Genomic DNA, 19,664 nt, shown 5'->3' on the forward strand with positions numbered 1-19,664 from the left:
TGTTGTAGAGAGGCAGTGGTCCCGAGTGACAGCGTTGTTCCAGAGCCAGAGACGTAGAGGCAGAACGACACAGTGTAGAAGAAGTGACGTAGAGGCTCATGCAATGCCTGCATCAGCATTCTGAGCAAGGAGAGGGTGACGTAGTAGCTGGGAGGAGCCCACGCAGTGACTGCATCAACTTTCTGGGCTAGCGCAGAAGCAGAGAGGGGCAGATCAGGCTAACGTAGAGCCACACCATCTTTTGGAGCGAGGAAGGAGTAATGCAGTAGCTAGGAGGCGCTGATCTTGCTCACACAATGATTGTGCAGAACCAGAGGAGCTCAGATTCTTCAATTGCCGGGGCTAGAGGGGCAGTGCAGATTCGATTTGAGGAGCTGGTGGGATGTTGTTGCTGTTGATGTAGAACAATGTCTGAGGAGACAAAGCCAAGGTAGAGGGAGTCACTGCCTTGTCAAATTTCTAGCCAAATAAATCTAGATCCGGGTTGCAACAGCAAAGGAGGATTGGAGAGGAGTGATTCAACATTTGGCTGGAGGATTTCCATGAAGGAAATCAAGACTCAGAGGGAGTCTAGAGGAGCTTGTTCATTAGAGGATTTCTAGCGCCAAAGAAATCTAGATTCGAGTTTTGCTGGGGCAGTAGCGAAAGAGGGAGAAGAGAACCAGTTTGACATTTTAGTGGTAGAGATGGCAGCCACATCTCTAGGAGGGAGGTGGGGAAATTTAGAGTTGTAGTTCGAAAGAGCTACAGAAATGGGCAAGATCCTTGAAGTGCCCAAACTCTTGGATCACATATAGCTACGGGAGCCCTTAATGACAATAGCAGAATGACGGGAGTCAGTTGGTGCGAGGGATGATGGAGCGACAGTGGCAGAGCTAGAGTGCCAAAAGTCTGAAGCAACACAATAGAATATTGAGTAGTGTGGGAGGCACAGAGCAGATACAACAACAACGTAATAGCATCAGAGGGTCAACACAGATTAGCAGCAGAGGTAGCTTCAGCATCACGGGGCATCCAGACTGACCAGCGTGCCAGCTTTTGGGTGACTTCTTCAGTTGCTTGCTTCTTAGCAACTGAGTTGCAGTGCAACAATTAGCAGTGGTAGTGCTATGGGCAACATGATGCAACATATTGAGAGGGAGTTGCAGTATAAATGTAGCAGTGACAGTGGCAGTGTCATGGGCAGCAGTACAGGCTGCAACAGTGCAGTGGATGAAGGGCGGCAACACAGAGGACCGATGCCATGGATCAATGTGATGCTTCTTGTTGACCACTACGTGTCAACTACCCATAGCAGTACACCCCCTTTTCTTCGCAAAAGGGATAGCGCTTGATCAACGTGTCCGTGCCATTCGACAGTAATCGTCAACCTGATCATGTTATGTTGTAAACCCAGTTTGCATGTGCAAATTGTAAATAATCTTAGCAGAGTTGAGTCATGTATGTAAATTGCCTTGGTGGACCTAATTTTCTAGTGATAATCTACGTTCCGGAAGGTTTTTTGTCTCACCAATCCATGATCGGGATAGTTTTCCTTCAACTTAACCCCAAAGTCGGAATAAATTTTGTCATTAGAATCTTAGGGGAACCCTAGTGCGTTGATCTGCTAGATTATATTTGGTCGGAGAACTGGGTGGTCTATGAGGGTCTATGTCAAATGGGTTTTCCCCCTTGAGATGTAAAATTATAAAAGTCATGATGTAAAGTGTCTTGAGGGTTAGAAAATGTTTTAATCCCCTCATAAGTCCTAAGTCCTAAGTCCTACATCCTAGGTGATTTTTCCGAAGGCTAAGTTCGAGGATTCAAAAATAAAAATATAAAAAAACAAAAAAATAAAAAATTAAAAAATAACTAAAAAATAGAAAAATAATTTTAAAAAAATAAAAAATAATAATAATAATAATAAATTAAAAAAAATAAAATAAAATTTATGAAATAAATTAAAAAATAAATAAAAATTTAAAAAATAAAATGAAATAATAAAATAATAATAAATCAAATTTTTGAGTAAATAAATGCAGAATTTTAATTGTTTAATATATTAAAATGCATTTAAAAATTCGACGGATGAGATTAAAAGAAATATTTATCCTCATCGACGGTCGAGATTAGTTTAACATGGATCACTCGAACTAGCCGTTGGGAAATTTTCCTTTAAATAGGGTGTTAGGGGTCATTTGAGATCAGATTAGATCTGAGAGTCTGGTGCTAAAGATTCAAGAAAGCTCTCTTGTAGTCAATTTTTTTTTTTGTGCAATAAAAAAATACTTTGGGGTTAAAAATCTTGCTGGTGTTACTCTTCTGAAAGTGCTGTAAGATGATTTACTTTTTTGCATAATTTTATTTTCAGCTATTGATTTTAGCTTGATGAAGATTGATTTAGGCACAGGTATCTTGTCTGATCTTTGGGGTTTGAATGATAGTTTAGATTCTGAAATATAATGGCAGGTATCTCCATTTGATCTGGATTTCACTATTGTTTTCTCCCTCTATGTTGATGGTTGATTTTAAGCTGTGCAGGAAATTTTAGTTTTGAGTTTACCGGGCGTTAGGGGAAGTTCTCGGCTGAACCAGCCAACTCTCGGATTGTGTTTTCTGCAAGAGCCCAGCTAGTTTTTGATCCCGGGCTTATCATCTGAATTTTTTTTATGAATGCATGCAGGGTTTTCTGAAGCACTTTACATTAAATTTAAAATTCTGAAAATACTTTTGTGGCATATTAACAAATCTGGCTATTTAGAGCCCTTAACCTGTAAATATTGTAGATTTTTAGCTGGTTTTAGGATTTTTAGGTTTTGTTTCTTGCACATTTTACTTCTTGGTGTTTTGTTTTTGTTATTGCAGGTTGCAGATCGGAAGAAAACAATTTGTCCGAAGCCAGATCTAGGCCCTGGAGGGTAAGATCTGGCCTCAGGATCAGCTCTAGCAGGAATATTTCTCTCAAAAAATCACTTTTCTGCAGGTGTATGTTTCTGCCTTCAAGGGTTTGAAAAATCTGGAGAATTTTATAAGGGTTTGATCGATGAATTTGAAGCAGAAGAATTAGACAAATCTATATCCTGGCTATCATTTGTCTGATTGCCCTTAATCTGCTGCCTGAAATTTGGGTTCGTTGCAAAATCAATATTTTTATTTTTAGGACCCTCAGGCATCTCTCACGCTGGCTTGTCTGGGTCTTCCTTGCAGCAACAGAAACTCCCTCTACAGTCATATTGCAGTTGGCATACCTCGAAGGTTGCTGCGCCACCATTTCAACATTCCACGCAGCTGCGCAGCTTCATCCTCTTGCAAATATTTTCTTCGCAAAACCGCAACCTCCATCTTCTTAATCGCTGCCTTCACCGCCTATCCACCTGCAAATCCCTCAATCATTATTTCTGCCCCCACGCCTTCACCTGCAAGCAAAACCACCTGCGTGCCTTTGACTGCAAACTCTCAGCGTGCTCCTCATACCACAAAAAATTCTTGTACTATTCTCCCACGCAGTTGCATGCAGTCTTCAGCACTCTACGCTGCTCCCTCGCTGGCAGTTCATCCCTGCTCGTTCCACCATCGAGCTGCCTTTCTCCCCGCAGCAGCAACCTTTAATTCCGCCGTCTCATACCTGCGAAAGGAAAACACATCAAACTCTATCATCTCCTTTGCGGCTGTTCAGACCTGCAAAACAGAAAGTCGTCAAACACACAATCGATTTTGTTTTACGCATGAGGATAAGGGTTATTGCTTAGTTTTAGTTAGATTTAACATGCGTTTGATTTTATTCTGTGTATATTCATGCGTTAGGCTTCATAATTTTTATTTAGTTTAGTGTTTTGATTTAATTAAAATCATAAATTCTTAAGTTTTCTTTTTCATTTAGCATAGATTTCATTTCTTTTAAAATTTAGATTTTTATTTGTATATAGTTATTTAGTTTAGAATTAGACTTTTTTTTTTTGGTTCAGATTTGTTTCATTTAAAAATATAAAAAGTCGTAAAATGGTCCTTTTAAGTTTCTTTGATTAGCTGTTAGATTTTTTTTTATTTTTCCATAAATTAAAAAAAAAGGTCCCAAAAAATTATAAAAGTTTGAGTCATTAGTTTTGTTTTAGAGTTTTGTATAGTTACGTTTACATTTAGTTTTGTTTTATTTTTTATTTATTTATATTTTTTATTTTTATGAATCAAAAAATCATAAAAAATATAAAATATAAAAATAAAAATCATAAATGTTTTAAAAAATAAAAAGATTTTTGATTTGTTCTTTTTTTTAGCTTAACTTTTAATTTTTTTTTTAGTTTTATTTAGTTTAGGACTTAGTTTTTTTTAGAGTTAGATATTTTTCTTTGTTCATTTTTTGTTTCATTTATAGAAAATATAAAAAATCAAAAGGTTCCTTTTAAAACTTTAGATTAGATATTAGATCTAATTTAGTTTTATTTGATTTTAGTTTTATTGTATTTTTTTAGAAAATTTAAAAATAAAAAATAAAAAATAAAAAAATAAAATATTTTGGAAATATTTTGCCAGATTCAGTCTTGGCTCAAGGCTTCTTCATTTTTACGATATATCTTTGCTGCTGAGGCTAAAATTTTGATTATATGGTTAAACATGCTTAAATGTTCATTTGAAGATTAACTGCATGAATGTGATCTCTGGTTAGCATTTTGCGTGGTTGTTTAAAGTATTTTATCTTTCGAAATTTTAATTGCTGGAGTATCATTAAGCCATTGAGCATTTATTGATTATCTCACATTTGGCAAAAGTTAACCTTAGTTTGAGTTATTTGATGGTAAATGATTGTTAATGAGCTCATATTTCTGCAAGCATTTGATAAATAATCATTCAGTCATTAACTCCATAAGGCACTGGTCTATTAACTTAATAAAATCAAATAAGTGCTTGTTTTCCCTCGTGTCTCCCAACCCAACTGGTCCACAGTTGGTCATCCATTGTCCCATAGGGTCTACCCCCCTTAGCCGTGGGAGACAGGCTTAAACAGAGAGATCGGGGATCAAGGTGACAGCCCCCGGTCTGAGCGTTGTCGTGACAATCTGTGCGACAACACTTCTATTGGGAAGTATTGCTAGAGCACATTCCTCGCTAAGAGGGAGTGTTGATTTTGGGTAGCACCGAATGTGCTCTAGCTCTGAAATTTTGTGGAGGGGCTAGAATACATAAGATCTGCAAGACCCATAAATCGTTTAGATAAATTCGACCCAGATTTTGAGTTATTAAAATAATTAATATTTTTAATGGGGTTCCTAAGTCTAAACTAAGGAAAATGAAAATATTAATGGGTATTAATAAAAATATGGGTGAGAAGCTTCTAAGAGATGAGGATCAAGTCTGTTTTAATCTTAGCCGTTGATTAGGGACTTAATCTCAGCCGTTGATTCATCAATAGGAAAAGTATAAGAGGAGGCTTGAGGGTCAGTTGGAGATACACCAAGTTGATCAATTAGTTCGATTTTTCTGGGGTGTGGTTTGTTGAGAAAATCGAACCAGTGATCTGAGTTGCAGTGAGAGGGGCAGAAGCAAAGATTTGGATCGGAAAGGAGTTCCGAGCCAAAGAGTACGTGGCAGAGAGGCAACAATAGCATTAGAGAGGCAGCGCAGAGGCCTACACAACCCAGGAGGGGCTCACGCAGAGGTGACGCAAGCCAGGAGGGTCTCTTGCAGTGGTAGTGCCGAGTGTTCGTCAGTAGTATGAGATTTTGTTGAGGAAGCCAGGCCCTGAGTTGGGTGGGCTAAACGACAGACTTCACTCAACAAATCGATCCAGCAGAAAGGGTGACGCAGTCTTCTAGAGGCAAGACGCTGGCCCACGCAGTGATTGCGTAGGGACTTCGCAGTGTTTGCCGAGAGGGTCAGATCACTCATTGGATCAACTATGACTTGGGGAGCGAGGTAAACCCTCGTATGTATTTCTTGTTGCTGTTATTTCTCTATAAGGTTAGTTGGTGTGAGAGGCAACCTGTTGTACTCATATTCTGCTTGCTTGATAATACAAACCCTCTATATGCTGCACTGGTTTTCCCGAATTGGGTTTTTCCAGGGACGATTGTCCAAAAATAATGGTGTCCCTTGTGTATTTGTCTCGTTCTATTTCAGTTCATGATTTGTATGTATGTGTAGTCTGCAAAAGTGTTTTCATTGCTATTTAAATAAATAACTTGTTGAATGTAAAAACAAGTAGGAGATGATAAACCAGTGATTACATTAGGATTTTTGATGTGTAAATTCAGAAATTTTCACCTGAAGCATTGCAATTTTGGCTGAGGACTCTAATTGCAAACTTTTGCAATTGAGGACACTGGCTGCCAAATGACTCCCACCAATGTGTTGCAAAGAAAAAGACATTAATTAGTAACTTAGTTCATTTCATTACTTATTTACAAATTACAAGTATTTATAGATAATTTGAATTGTAAATTTGTAAACAATTTAACTTGAAAAGAAAAACAAATTGGAAATTGGAATTGCTTACCTGGTTGATCCACATCTCTTGCCATCTTTGCCAAGTTTTTGCCAAAGGTACCAACTGCCATACTGAAAAGAGTAAGTTGTCTATGTATTTCCAACTGGTCTGCATGGCTAGGGACCATGCGCTCCAAGCAATCAATCAATCCAGCTCTGACCTTCCCATCCTGCAGATCTCCTAGCCGAGCTTTATAATGATACTTTGGGTTCAAAAAATACCCAGCTGCATGTATAAGACACTGGAGTTGATTGTTCCATCTGTATCAATGATCTCTTATATACGGCCATATTTAGCTAACCTGTCCTTGTAAGCTGCCCGTATCTGCTCCTTTGTCTGATTCATAGCCTCATAAATGTAGCCCATGGCTAATTTTCCCCATCCACCATCCTTATCACCTTAACAAGGGGCTCGATAATTTTCATAAGCTCTGCAAACCTTTTCCAAAAATAATTGTGAAACACTTTCGTTTTGGTGTCGTTGCCATCTTGTCTATGAGTCTACCGAGGTTCAATCCAATCATCAGAAGAAAACATTTTCTGCAGGTTTTTATGTTGAGCATTGAGACATTGCAACGTGAGGAAGTGAGTTGCAAATCTCATAATTGCAGTCCTAACACGCTCTTTGCTCCCAGTGTTTTTCCTCATTAGGCTCAATACCCATGAGTGGTTGTAACTGTATTTTGTAATGCACTTGGCATGATCTACAATGTTTTTTACCCACTTCACTTTGCCTATGTCCTCAAGCATTAGGTCTATGCAATGTGCAACACATGGAGTCCAAAATATGGTCATATATTTGCACTCAAGCATCTTTCCAGCATGAACATAGTTTGAGGCATTATCGGTGATGACCTGCACAACATTCTGCTCCCCCACTTCCTGAATAATGTCATCCAAAAGCTCAAATAGAAGGGTTGCATCCTTCACCTTATCAGATGCATCAACTGATCTCAAAAACATGGTTCCTTGAGGGCAAGAAATAAGGAAATTAATGATAATGCGTTTCTTTCCATCGGTCCATCCATCTGACATGATGGAATAATTGTTTTGAGCCATGAATCTTTATACTTAGCTAAATACTCATCAGTGGAAGAAATCTCTTTTTGCAAAAGAGCTCCCCTCAAGTCATGCATACTAGGGCCTTTGAAGCCCTTTCCTGCAGCTATAACAGAGTCCCACATAGCTTGGTAATAAGGTGAGCGAGCAACATTAAATGGGATATCTGCATCATACCACCATCTAGCAATGTATTGATAAGAAGTTTCTTTGTATTGTTTTTTCCAATGTTGATCCAAAGTGAGTTGACAACTTGGTTGGGAGGAAGTGGGATTGGAAGAGGCAATGTTGGCAGAGGATGAGAAAAAACTCTGGATGTTTGTTCTCTTTGTTCCTTTTGATTGTTGGCCAAAAGAAGGATGAACATAGTGAGAGGTGTCATTGGTGGAAGGGATAGAAGAGGAGTCTTGAATCTCATAATCATCATACCCACTCTCTTTCATGGCTTCTAATAATTCCCTCTTCCTTGCAATGTCATCTTGGACAACCTTCTCCCTAGCCTTATCCTCATGAAACTTTTCAAACTTGGAAAGGTATTCTGCTTTAATAAGACCTAACACTTCATTTGGTGCTTCACATGGCTTTACTTGGATTCACATGGAAGACACACAAAGAGATCAAGGAAATCGATTTTTTGAAGTGAGAAGTTCTCAGGAGGAAAATCGATTGAGGAGATTTCTTGCAATAGAGGGGCAGGGATAGCTTCCGGAGAGAAAGTGAGATTCTTAGCCGGAGAATCATCAACAGAGAGATGCAGAAAGTGATCCAGGAGCCTTGACGCAGAGGCTGATGCAGGGCTAGAAGGGCCATGCAGAAGGAGTGCAGAGGGAGGGAGAGAAAGTCGAAAATCAGCGCAGTGAGTCAGTTTCAACAGTTGGAACCAATGTGTGAGATTGGGAGGTTGAGAGCAGTGACTTTGGGCTACTGATCGATTCCCCAGTTGGGTGACGCAGTGCCTCAAAAGGGTTGACACTGGGACAACGTAGAGGCAACGCAGGGCTTGCTAGGGGCACCTCATCCAGCAGCCGGAACAAACATGTCTTTTTCTTAGTGACTGTGTGAGGTATACTCACAAAGCTTCTGCTAGTATTTCTCTCTGTAACTGAATAACCCTGTGAGGTATTTAGTGATGTATTCAGAATTTGCTACTGCTTAATAATAATAAACCCTCAGAGCTGCTGCACCGGTTTTCTTGCATTGGGTTTTTCCGGGGACATTTGTCCAAAAATAACGGTGTCTTATGTGTTTCTATTTCTTTGCTCAGTTTCTATGTTTCAGAATCATAATTAATTTGGTGTAGGCTGCTTCAGTAATTTACTTCAATGTTTCAAGGAGAAATCTGAAATAAGATTGTAATGTTTTTTACAATCTAGGTGAAGTAGATTCAGTTGTTTGTAGTAGGATTCCTGAAATTGTTAGATCTAGGAATTTTCACAGTTAGAACTCCCTCTTAGCTAGGGACTTGTCCATTCATCAACAACTTCTTCTTCATGGGTCCTTCAATTGCTAGATCTTTTTCTTCCTTTGATGTCATGAAGTCTTTGTTTTAACTTCTTCGTGGTAGGGCACTGGCCATCGATCACTTTCCTTCCTAGATTGTAATTTTATTTCTTCCTTCGTGGAAGGTGGCCTTCTTGGTGTATGTCAGGATCTTTCGTCATCTTGTCTACTCTTTTATCATTTGACTCTACTTCTGAATATTTATCATATGGATGCTTAGTTCTACTTGCTTGTTCCCATACTTCGATCTAGTAGCCCTTCGTGATTTCATCCTGATATTACTTCAAAATCAAATAGTGCTTTGTTGGATGGCTTTCCATCATGACATCTTTGTAGAGTTGAATCAGTTATCTGCATCTTAATATCTCCAAGGTCTTCATGGGTGTCAAGGGTCCTTTGATCTTTTCCTTTGTCAGAGTTTTCATGCCTTCTTTCAGGAGATGTCTTGGATCTTGTCAGATAATGATTCTTTGTGATCATGGTGTTCTTATATCTTTGATCTCCTTCTTCATCTGCTTCTTCATAGATTGTTTAGTACATACTCCTTATGAGGGTACTTCTTCATGTTGACCTTCATTGGTTTGTAATACATGCCTTTGAGCATGTTATTGGTGAAAGAGATTCCTTTATACTTGATCACACTTTAGAACTATTCCCATGATTCAATAATACATATGATGACATGACGAAACATTAATGCATACATAGCTCATCTTGATTCTGGTTTTGATCGTCTCAGCTTCATTTGTTTGATCCTTCTTGAGTGGTGTTGCTTCAATTTTCTTTCTTCATCTTTTCTTGCCTGCATATCATCCTTTCTTGAATCCCATGAATGGAATTCCCATGGGACATCTTGCCCTCATTTATGAACCTTCTTTTGAAGATTCTGTCAAAGGATCTTAAAGACCCTCATCCTGCAAATGTTTCTTCCTTTTTGGTGATGGAGGCCTTTCTAAGATTTTATCATGATCATTTTCTTTCATCATATATGAGGTTATCTACATCCTTCCTACATGAATATCTTGAGCTATTTCTATATCACGCTCCTATATTCTAGAAGATGCTACTTAACCATGCATTCTATCCTATTTCTATATGCTCCTATGCTACTCAAAACTTTGAAAGAAGAATTATGTAAAGAAGTTGACTTAGTCACAGTAGAGATCTGGAGGATCTTCCTTCTTCTGCTTCTTGTCTTCTTCTTTGACTTATTGAGTTATGTGAGCTTCTTCCCTTTTTCTCTTGTTGTTGTAGTCCTTCTTAAGTTTAGGACAATCCCTTTTGTAGTGTCCATATTCTTGACAGCCAAAGCATTGTACTTTGGACATATCTTTGTTGCTTGATCTTCGTGGACCAAACTTGCCAAATTTTCCCTTTCTCTTGGCCATGGTAGCAAATGCTTGCTCCTTTGATCCCACATCATCCTTTGCTTTGAGTCTAGTCTCCTCAATTTTGCATAGAGACCAAAGTTCACTTAGTGGGGTAGCTTCCTTCTTGGCATATATGCTTTATGTGAAGTTGCCCCAATCCTCAAGTAGAGCATTGAGTACTACATTTGTCATTTCTTTGTTAGACATGACTTCTCCTAGTTCTTGAAGTTGATCCCTCATCTCAGAGATCTTCATGAAGTAGAGAGCTATTCCTTCCTTTGATATCTTCATCTTGTACAAATCATTACGTAGTGATATCACTTCTCTAGTTGTGCTTACCGAGAATAGCTCTATTAGTTTATCATAGATTTCTTTTGATGTTTCAAATTTGGAGACATAAGGAATGAGAGAGTCCTTGATAGATTCTATTAGAATCCTTTGAGCTCTTGTCTCATCCTTATTGTACTTGGCTAAGGCTTGAGTTTGTTCCTTAGCAGGGATAGTGATATTCCCTTTGATGAGGTCTAGAAGTTCATTCTCCTTGAGAAGTAAATCAGTCCTCTTCTTCCATGCAAGGAAGTTAGTAGTCCCAACCAATTTGTTGCTTTCCTTGCAAAAAGACATTGAGGTATGTTCAAGAGGGGACATATATATACTTACTTGATAGAGTTTGTGATGTAGTAGTCTTGCTTTCTTCTTGAAGACTTGATGGCTTGCCTTCTTGGATCTTGATGCTCTTCAAATTGCTTTCTTCAAATGGACTTGCTTGATGATGAGATTTGCTTGGAGAGTGAGGCTTGACTTGTAGTGCTTCTTCCCTTGAAGATGGTGTAGCTTGATGTAGGTCCTTCTTTGACTTGATCTTCTTGTAGGTGCCTTTATATGAAAGGCTTCTCTTCTTGCTTAGTAGTCTTCTTTGATGGATAGTAGATGGTAGACCTTCTTGTCCTTGATGTATTTGAGACTTCTTAGCTTGAAGCTTCAACCTTGTAGATGTTCTTGAGATGTCCTTCCTTGATGTGTCACCTTATGAGTGTTCTTGAGATGCCCTTTCCTTGATGTGTCACCTTAGCTCTGATACCATGTTGAAGAATCTAGGGCAATTAGGTATATTAGGATTCTTCTAAACTTGATAACAATTTGTGAAACACTTTTACAATTTTCTTGTTAGCTTGATCTTCTTCTCTTATTATTATTGAATGTGTGTTTACTTCATCACACTGCTACCAAAACACAAGGAACAAGAACAGAATATATTGGCTGTCTATCAGGGCAAAACCTCTCTCTCTTAGAGAGGAAAACCCCTTTCGTAAATTTCTCTTATTAAAGCTTCTATTGATCAATGCCAAACCCTAGACCCTTGACAAGAATATCCTCCAAGCACAAGTCAAGCCCGCCCTTCTTTGTCATCCAATTGTGCTAGATATGCCTCCAAGGGTGGAAAATCATCATGGGTCACCTCCATGATCAAGGAGAAGGTGCTGTATCTCAAGAAACCATCACTAGCATCAAGTGGGCGATCAACTCCATGATGTCGTGCAAGTGGGTATGTAAGTCACAAGTTCAAGCTCTAGAAGGATGATGTCATGGTTTTCAAGGAAACATCCTCTATCCAAAATGTGCACAAACCCTCCAATGGGGTCCGCATTGAAAAGTCACCATCAAATCATCATCCACAAGGCAATGTCCATCAAGTAGGGTACAAAGTCATCTTGGGGGCATCTTGTAGTCTTGTATACATCATCAAATGTAGGCAATGCCCTAGCTTTGAATCTCATTGCCCAAGGTGCTAAAAGAAGAATGACATTCTCTATGCCGTGAAATCATCATTAGCCAGAATGTCCCTCAAAAAGTGTGCAACAACCTGCTTGGAAGGTCTGTGGTGGAGGCACAAGTGGTCTAGATGTCCTCTTTGAGGTGCTGAAGAAGCAATCTCTAATCCCTCAAGGGACGACTGAAGAGACCTGAAGCAGTCACCTAACAAACTCATGGATCAAGGGAGGTCAACATCAAAGGTGCCTCAAACCATAAGTGTATCAGAGGGCCATATTTAATGAAACAAGACATTAAAGTACATCACACAAGTCTTACCTTCAATTGTCTTTCTAGTTTAGGACTTGTAAATTATTTTCCCCACTGAAGTATGGGAGGGTTATCAATAGGAGGAACAGTTCCTACCTCAAGGCAGTGGAGGAACAGTTGCTAGGCTGACCCATGAATCAGAAGCTGCAAGTGAAAAGTGAAATGATTTAGGGTTTGACTTCATGGAGGATGCCATTGTGGTGTACCATCTATGCAAACAATGTCCTTGAGTAATATGATGTGAAGAGGGAGCAATTGTGGGACCTGAGTTACCCCTTTTCTCGTCCTATTTATACCACCCCTTGAGTGTGCATGGATAGCTTGGGTTACAAGCTTCAATGAGATGCATCAAACTCCCCTTAAAGATGTAGTAGTTTATTGCTCATCAGGGTTGGGACTTTTAATAGTTCGTTTTATTTAGATAGATCATGATATGCCAGGAACTGGGTGAGGGCTAGTGACGGGGGTAGAGCTCAGGTTAGGCTTTTGTCCATGCACCTGCACTTTGTCCTAGCCATGTTTTCCTTTTTCAAATTTTCCTTAAGTGTGTCTATATAGGCTCTAATCTTTCTTTCAGCTGCTTCAACCTCTTGGAGCCAAGTTTCTGGGACCTTAAAGACATGGTACACAGGGGCCAACCAACAAAATGTGAGCAGTAAGCAATCAATTTGAAGGGAAGTGATCAAGGGGAAAGGGCAGAAAATGGAAAACATGGACAATAGATGGACACACATCATCAATCAAGCCCTCCTATTTGTGCCCCTCCTAGACTGTGGAAAGAAAGACCTCAAGGAGGGTTACACTGGACTAGGGGCGGGAGATAACCACCAAGGTGAAGCAGGGGAACAAAGATACAGTCAAAAGTGGTCAATTTATCCAGTCTGACCTGTGCTCCATACTAGAATGCTACAAACTATGAAATGAAAGCACTTGATACAAAAATGGTTAGCTTACCTCATATTTGAAGACCCTCCTTCATTGGGTGAACTGGCCAGATGAATGAAAATTACTGACTGGAGAGTGGCTGAGATGAAACTGTGGGTGGCTATTTGTGGATCAATGTGAGGCTGCTGGTTGGCAAGCTGGATCAAAGTGACTGAAATTGAAGCTTACACCAATATAACTCCAGGTAGGTAAAGTAAAAATGTTTTGACCATTGAAACAGTCGAACAGAGGATTCTAAAGATAGAATGTGCTATTGTGAGTAATCCAGTTTCCAAATGGTTATGCTAGTATGGAAATTGAGGTTCTTATTGCATAGAATTATTATGTTTTTCAAAAACATATTGATAATTGAAGTCTCCAGATCTAGAAGAAGGTTAATTTCAACTTATAAGTAAGTGAAGAAGTATTTGTTTTGGCATCTTAATGTTCCTCTATTTTCTGTGGCATTTTCCATTAAGTCATTGGTTGTTTGGATTTTTCACATATATTCTAACTTGCTGCCTGTTTAAAACATAATCAGATGCTGCAATACGGAAGATGCTTGCAACTTTGGATGATCCTTTTACGCGTTTTTTGGAGCCAGAAAAGTTTAAGAGCTTGCGGGTATACACATTTTCCACTCAAGAGACTCATTTTGTACTGTGCATTTTTTTATTGTACTTTTTACCCTTATATTAGATTTTGTCAATAATAAATATCATTAGATACATTATTGTAAGTAGAGGATCAATTTCCTGATCTTGAAATGTTTTAAAGTAATAAATTAATACTTGTATTAAAGTGGAATGCTCTTTTAGAATGATGTGTGCGATATTTTGGTCAGAATGAAAATAGTAAAAATATTTCCAATTATAAATCCAATGAATATGGGAAATCTTGAGGGAACTGACATTATGGTACTATATTTGCTTGTGGTTTCTAATATGTGCCGCAATTTGTTATGAAGGCAGTCTGGCACTACAGGTGCTCTTACAGGAGTAGGTTTGGAGGTGGGAATTGATATGGCCAGCAATGGTGTTTCGGCTAATCTTATTGTCATTTCTCCTGTGGTTGGAGGGCCAGCTGATCGTGCAGGTGTTATGCCTGGAGATAAAATCTTGGCCATAAATGGTACAAGTACACAGGGCATGGGCCTGTATGATGCCGCTGAACAATTACAGTGAGGCTTCATTTTCTGACTAGAAAGTTCACTTTCAGTTTTAATTTGTTCTGTTTCTCTAGATATATTTTTCGTTATTGAAATTCCTTATTTTTCCAGAAATTGTACTAAATAAAGCAATGGACCATGTTCTACATAGAAAATGATTGATTGAAGAAAGTGGCATACCTGTAAAAACTTTTGCATACACCTATTTCTTGTTTACCCTCTAGCCAATGTGTATATTTTATTGCATCGATGATCTTATATTATTATTTTTTTAACCCAAACTGTAATTTTGAGATTATAAATCTGCGTGAGGAATGCAGCACTGCATAAGAGATCAAAAATGAGCTTTAAAGGCTGTGAGATTGAGTCTGTTACAGACCAGGCTAACCAAGAATTAGTCTGTTACAGACCATGCCATCCAAGATTCTACACGTCTTTCTATATACATTTCAAACTTTTCCACAACTCTAATGTTTAAATTCTTCAAAAGTTCCTAACAACAGACAAAATTTACAATTCATTTGATACTTGGGCTATGTCTTGGAGTCTTTTGCTATAGGGTTCTGCTTGTCCTTCTGTCCCATCTTATAGTCTGCTGGCTCATTGACATCTGGAAGCTCTGGATACTCCATATTCACTGACTTGGCTGAGAGGCGAATGTCAATGCTTCTTCTATAGAGTTGCAAATTTAATTCTTCCAGTTGAGCTCTGACATATCCCAATTCATCTTCAATTCTGCATAATTGAGATTTCTGTTGAATAAGCTTCTCTATGGCCACAATGAGGGAAGAGGCTAGCTGATCGTGATGTAGCTGAAGCCTCAGGATGGCATTTGCCACGTCCTCTTTTTCATCCTGTATCTTATCAATAATCTCCAGCAGCCTTACATTGAAAGGGAAGTGAAGAAGAATAACCTGCAGAGTAGAATTACCAAAAAAAAAACCTGAAGTGCAACACGGGTTGCAAACAGCCAGGAGGGAGTCCGGGCCTTGACAATGAGGACAAACATTCTTGAAGTTGCCATCATCTTCCTCATTTCTGTCACATTCCTCTGGGCTCGTACTGAGAAGCTCTGTGAACCATAACTGAACCAACATGTTTGTCAACCTTCTGAATGCATTGACAGGACAATGGATGTGATGACATGGGGGGGATAAGTGGGAACAGCTGCCATATCTGCCTTGAGGTCACGTGAGCACATGCCCTTCAACAACCATGCAGCTGGTGTCACATTCAACCAAATGCTTTGATCCTTGGAGCCCTTTATAACTTTGTTTGGACTCTTGAGTGTGTTCATTGTCATTAAGGGATAAACAATTGGACTTGTGCTCATTTACCAACAATCTTTCCCTTTCCTAGTTGGACCCCTTGATTTGCTAATTGGTCTGCCTCCATGTTGTTTTGCTTTAATACATAGAAGGCTTCAAAATGCTCAAACTTATGCAGCAAGCCTCTGATCCTTTGAAGGGGAGTCTTCAGCCTCAGATTGTCAGGGGATGAGTCTTTTTGCAAGTAAGAGATAATAAGGGAGCAGTCTCCTACTGCAATCAACCTGGATATCTTAATGGATAGAGCTTGGACAAGGCCCTGGTATAATACTATAAATTGTAAGCTTCTGCTTGATTGTTTGTAGCTGAACCCAGATTCCAAGAGTACAAAATTTCTTGAATTCCTTCTAGGTGATAGATAACCTCACTCACTCTTGCCAACCCTGGATTGGATTTTGAAGCCCCATCAAAGAGGAGAACTGGATGCTGTTGACCTGGGAGCCATTCATCAAATTCCTTCTTTGAGAGCCTAAGCTTTCTAGATTGCTTTTCTTCAACTTTCAATTTATCTGTTCCAACTTCCTGGAGTGTGAAGTTGTTAATCCAGGCTTCTTCCATCTCATCCAAATCCCGGGGGGAAGAGGAATAGAACATGTTAGCCATTATTGCTTCATCCAGCAAGAAAAAATCCATGATCGTAATCCTCAAAGGATTTGAGAAGTTGTTTTGAAATATAGCTCTGTTTCTGGCCAGCCAAATTTTCCAACAGATAATCTTGGAAAGGGCCCACCAAATCATTTTTAAGAGAGATTTGCCAGGAAAGGAGCCGACATAATGCTTCTCCCAAGAATAAAAAAATTGAGTAATTCTCACGGGCCAGACAATCCTGTGTGAGATATTTTTTAAAGGAAAGTCCCAAACCTGCTTGGAGAACTCACATTCCAGGAATAAGCGGTTGATTGATTCCTCTTGTTACAAGATACAACTGGAGGGCCCTATAATTCCTCTTTTGCAGAGCTTTTCTGCTGTCAATATTTTTTTATGAACTAGCATCCAATAGAAAATTTTAATTTTAGGTAGACTATCAGGATTCCATAACGAGATCACATTGTTGAGAACAAGGTTACTTTGGAGCGGGAGTGGGAGTGGGAGCGGGAGCGGGGAGCGACATTTTCAAAAGCTCCCGATTTGGGAGCGAATCAGGAGCGAATTTTTATATAATATATATTTTGATGCATATATGTCAACAAAAGCATGTAGAATGATGAATTAGATATAAAAAGAATGTTGTTGTGAACAAGGTTACTTGGGAGCAGGAGTGGGAGCGGAAGTGAGGAGTGGGAGCAGAAGCGGGAGCGGGGAGCGACATTTTCAAAAGCTGCCGATTCGGGAGCAAATCAAGAGCGAATTTTTATATAATATACATTTTGGTGCATATATGTCAACAAAAGCATGTAGAATGATGAATTAGATATAAAAAGCATAAAAACATGGATTGAACCATATAGCATCAATCATCTAGAAGTTATAATCTTCATCAACCACATCCACAAGTTAGTAACATACAACATATTGAGTCTCATGATTCATCAATCTTAAAGTTTCAAGCTTTTAAAATTCGATGTATAACATTTATCATCATTGATCACTAAAGTTGTAACTTGTACTTGCAACCATTACCATTACCAATTAACCGAAAAATAACAAAGAATATCTAACATGAAATGAAATGTTTCAACTTTCAACTTTTATGAAGCATCATATAATATATTCATAATTCATCACCAATGAGTTATAATTGCCAACTTCAAACTTCAAATTTAAATTGTCATATATTGCTTACAAAAAATATCATAATAAATATGAAAGAGTCAACAATTATAAAAACTACTAGAAATTAGAAAGACAAGTAAATTGATTATCTACTGCTAATGCTTGGGCCTCTTGCCACGAGAAATGTGTAATTTTTGAGAAGGCCGTGGTGGTCTACTGGGAGTCTCCTCCTGCATAGTCGGATGACCAGAACCAGAAGGCACATGACCTCCACGTGAGGATGTAGGCACATGACCTCCACGTGAGGATGTAGATGTAGATGGAGGTGGCGGCAACAAAGGCAAAGATTGTGGAACTTGAGCACTGCTACTGGATGATGGGGGTGGCATGGTTGTTGTTGCTTCTTCATCATCTTTCAAAAATTTTGTTTCCAATTCTTCTAGATGTAGAGCACCATCCTCCAAATTATCTTCCTCTGGGTTGCTGTCCCAAGTTGTATATGATGTATCATCTCGAGCCCGATCACAATAATGACTCAACAACCTCAAGTTGTAGTGCACATAAACCAAAATTTCTGCCTGGTTTTCATTGAGTATGTTTCTTCTCACATTACGGATGAAGCTATAGGTGCTCCAACACCTCTTTGTAGAAGAAGTATTTACAACTTGTGAAAGGACTTTTTTTGCCAATTTTGGCAAGTCCCTGGTTGCCATACGTGTCCCACCATGTGATAGTATCAACTTTGTCCCTATCTTCCATTGCATGCAAAGAACCAAACACTTCGGTGCTAGTGAAGTATTTGCATAATTCAAGACATAATCTAGCACTCCTTGTCAGGGACCAACTTGTCTAATGTTGTCATATACCCATTTTGTACATTTGGATTTGTATGGGGTTTGATCCTAACCCCGCCCCCACGTGTAGGTTTGCCCAACCAAGATGGAGAGTAGTATTTTGGCGTAAGGATATACGCCAAGGCATATAGTGGAACATTAAGTTTATCCCACTATGCACACACAAATTTGTGAATAATATCATACAAGTTGGGATCTTTTTCCTGAACAAAATCTTTTATTTGCCCCAACATGTTATCCATCTGCACATACACCTCACAATCACTGGTGCATTTGTATCTGCAAAACGAATCATGTTATAAATGGTCTTGATGATTTGCAAAACTTCCCTCACACGTGCCCAAAACAAACCATCAAGAACGATGTTCTCCACCTCTTCAAAACCTTGCTTGCCCATTGCGGTTGGAGCCCTGTCCTTTAATACCTGCTAGTGTTGACTTGATACCATGCTATCCAATGACTCTCTTGCCTTCAAAAGGCGCTTGAAGGTGAGGTAATAGCTAGCAAATCTAGTCTTCGCAGTCCTCAACAACTGCAAACTTGAGTGACTATGGAAAAACCCATGGGTATTGCTATGATTGGTAATAAATTTTATCGTTCTCTTGCATCTCTTGTACAAATCACCAATCCATTTGTATTGAGGGTGTTTTTTCTTAATAATATCATGCATCGAAAGGTTCATTGTGTGAACCAAACACCCAAACCAAAATATGTTGGGGTATCTATCCTCAATAATTGCTCCCGTTGCCTTACAATTAGAAGCATTATCAATGATGACTTGGATGACATTGTATGGCCCAATTCTTTCAATTGTTTGAAGTAATGGTTATGGGTAATCATATGCTAAAAGGAAGACTGCACCACTAGTAGACACAACAAGAACACTTATCAATGGCTTTCCTTTTACATTTGTCCAGCCATCAGATACAATCGATACCCCATGGTCATTCCAAAACTTGTCATTTTACCTAAAGCATGTGCTATTTTTTCTTTTTTATGATCAAGTCCCACAATGCTAGCCTTGTCATACCTAGGGCTCTTGTATCCTTCGGGGGCATCATTAATGGCGGAAACCATTTCATGCCAATAAGGTGAGCAAAGAAGATTGAATGGTATCCCACATGCATAGAGAAACTGGTAAATTTTTGAATCCACATCATTGCTACACCATTCGTCAAGGAAATCTGATATGGTTCTATGCCTTAAA

At 38.9% G+C, this 19,664-nt stretch overlaps 1 protein-coding gene across 6 annotated transcripts in view; it reads left to right on the forward strand.

The window, feature by feature from the left end:
* LOC149211846 (carboxyl-terminal-processing peptidase 2, chloroplastic-like) overlaps positions 1 to 19,664 on the forward strand; it is a 300,395-nt gene that overhangs the window by 117,504 nt on the left and 163,227 nt on the right. For all 6 annotated transcript variants that reach the window (XR_016250727.1, XM_089391605.1, XM_089391606.1 and 3 more), the window contains 2 exons: positions 13,936 to 14,018; positions 14,366 to 14,574. Coding sequence is in view for 5 of the 6 variants with exons in the window: in XM_089391605.1 (XP_089247731.1) it covers positions 13,936 to 14,018; positions 14,366 to 14,574 (292 nt within the window). In the remaining variant the exon portion in view is untranslated. The remainder of the gene's footprint in view (positions 1 to 13,935; positions 14,019 to 14,365; positions 14,575 to 19,664) is intronic.

The sequence above is a fragment of the Pinus tabuliformis genome, chromosome 1_1, assembly GCF_031772625.1.
Source record: "Pinus tabuliformis cultivar Carrire ecotype Pingquan chromosome 1_1, CPIR1, whole genome shotgun sequence".
In the NCBI taxonomy this organism is placed as follows: domain Eukaryota; kingdom Viridiplantae; phylum Streptophyta; class Pinopsida; order Pinales; family Pinaceae; genus Pinus; species Pinus tabuliformis.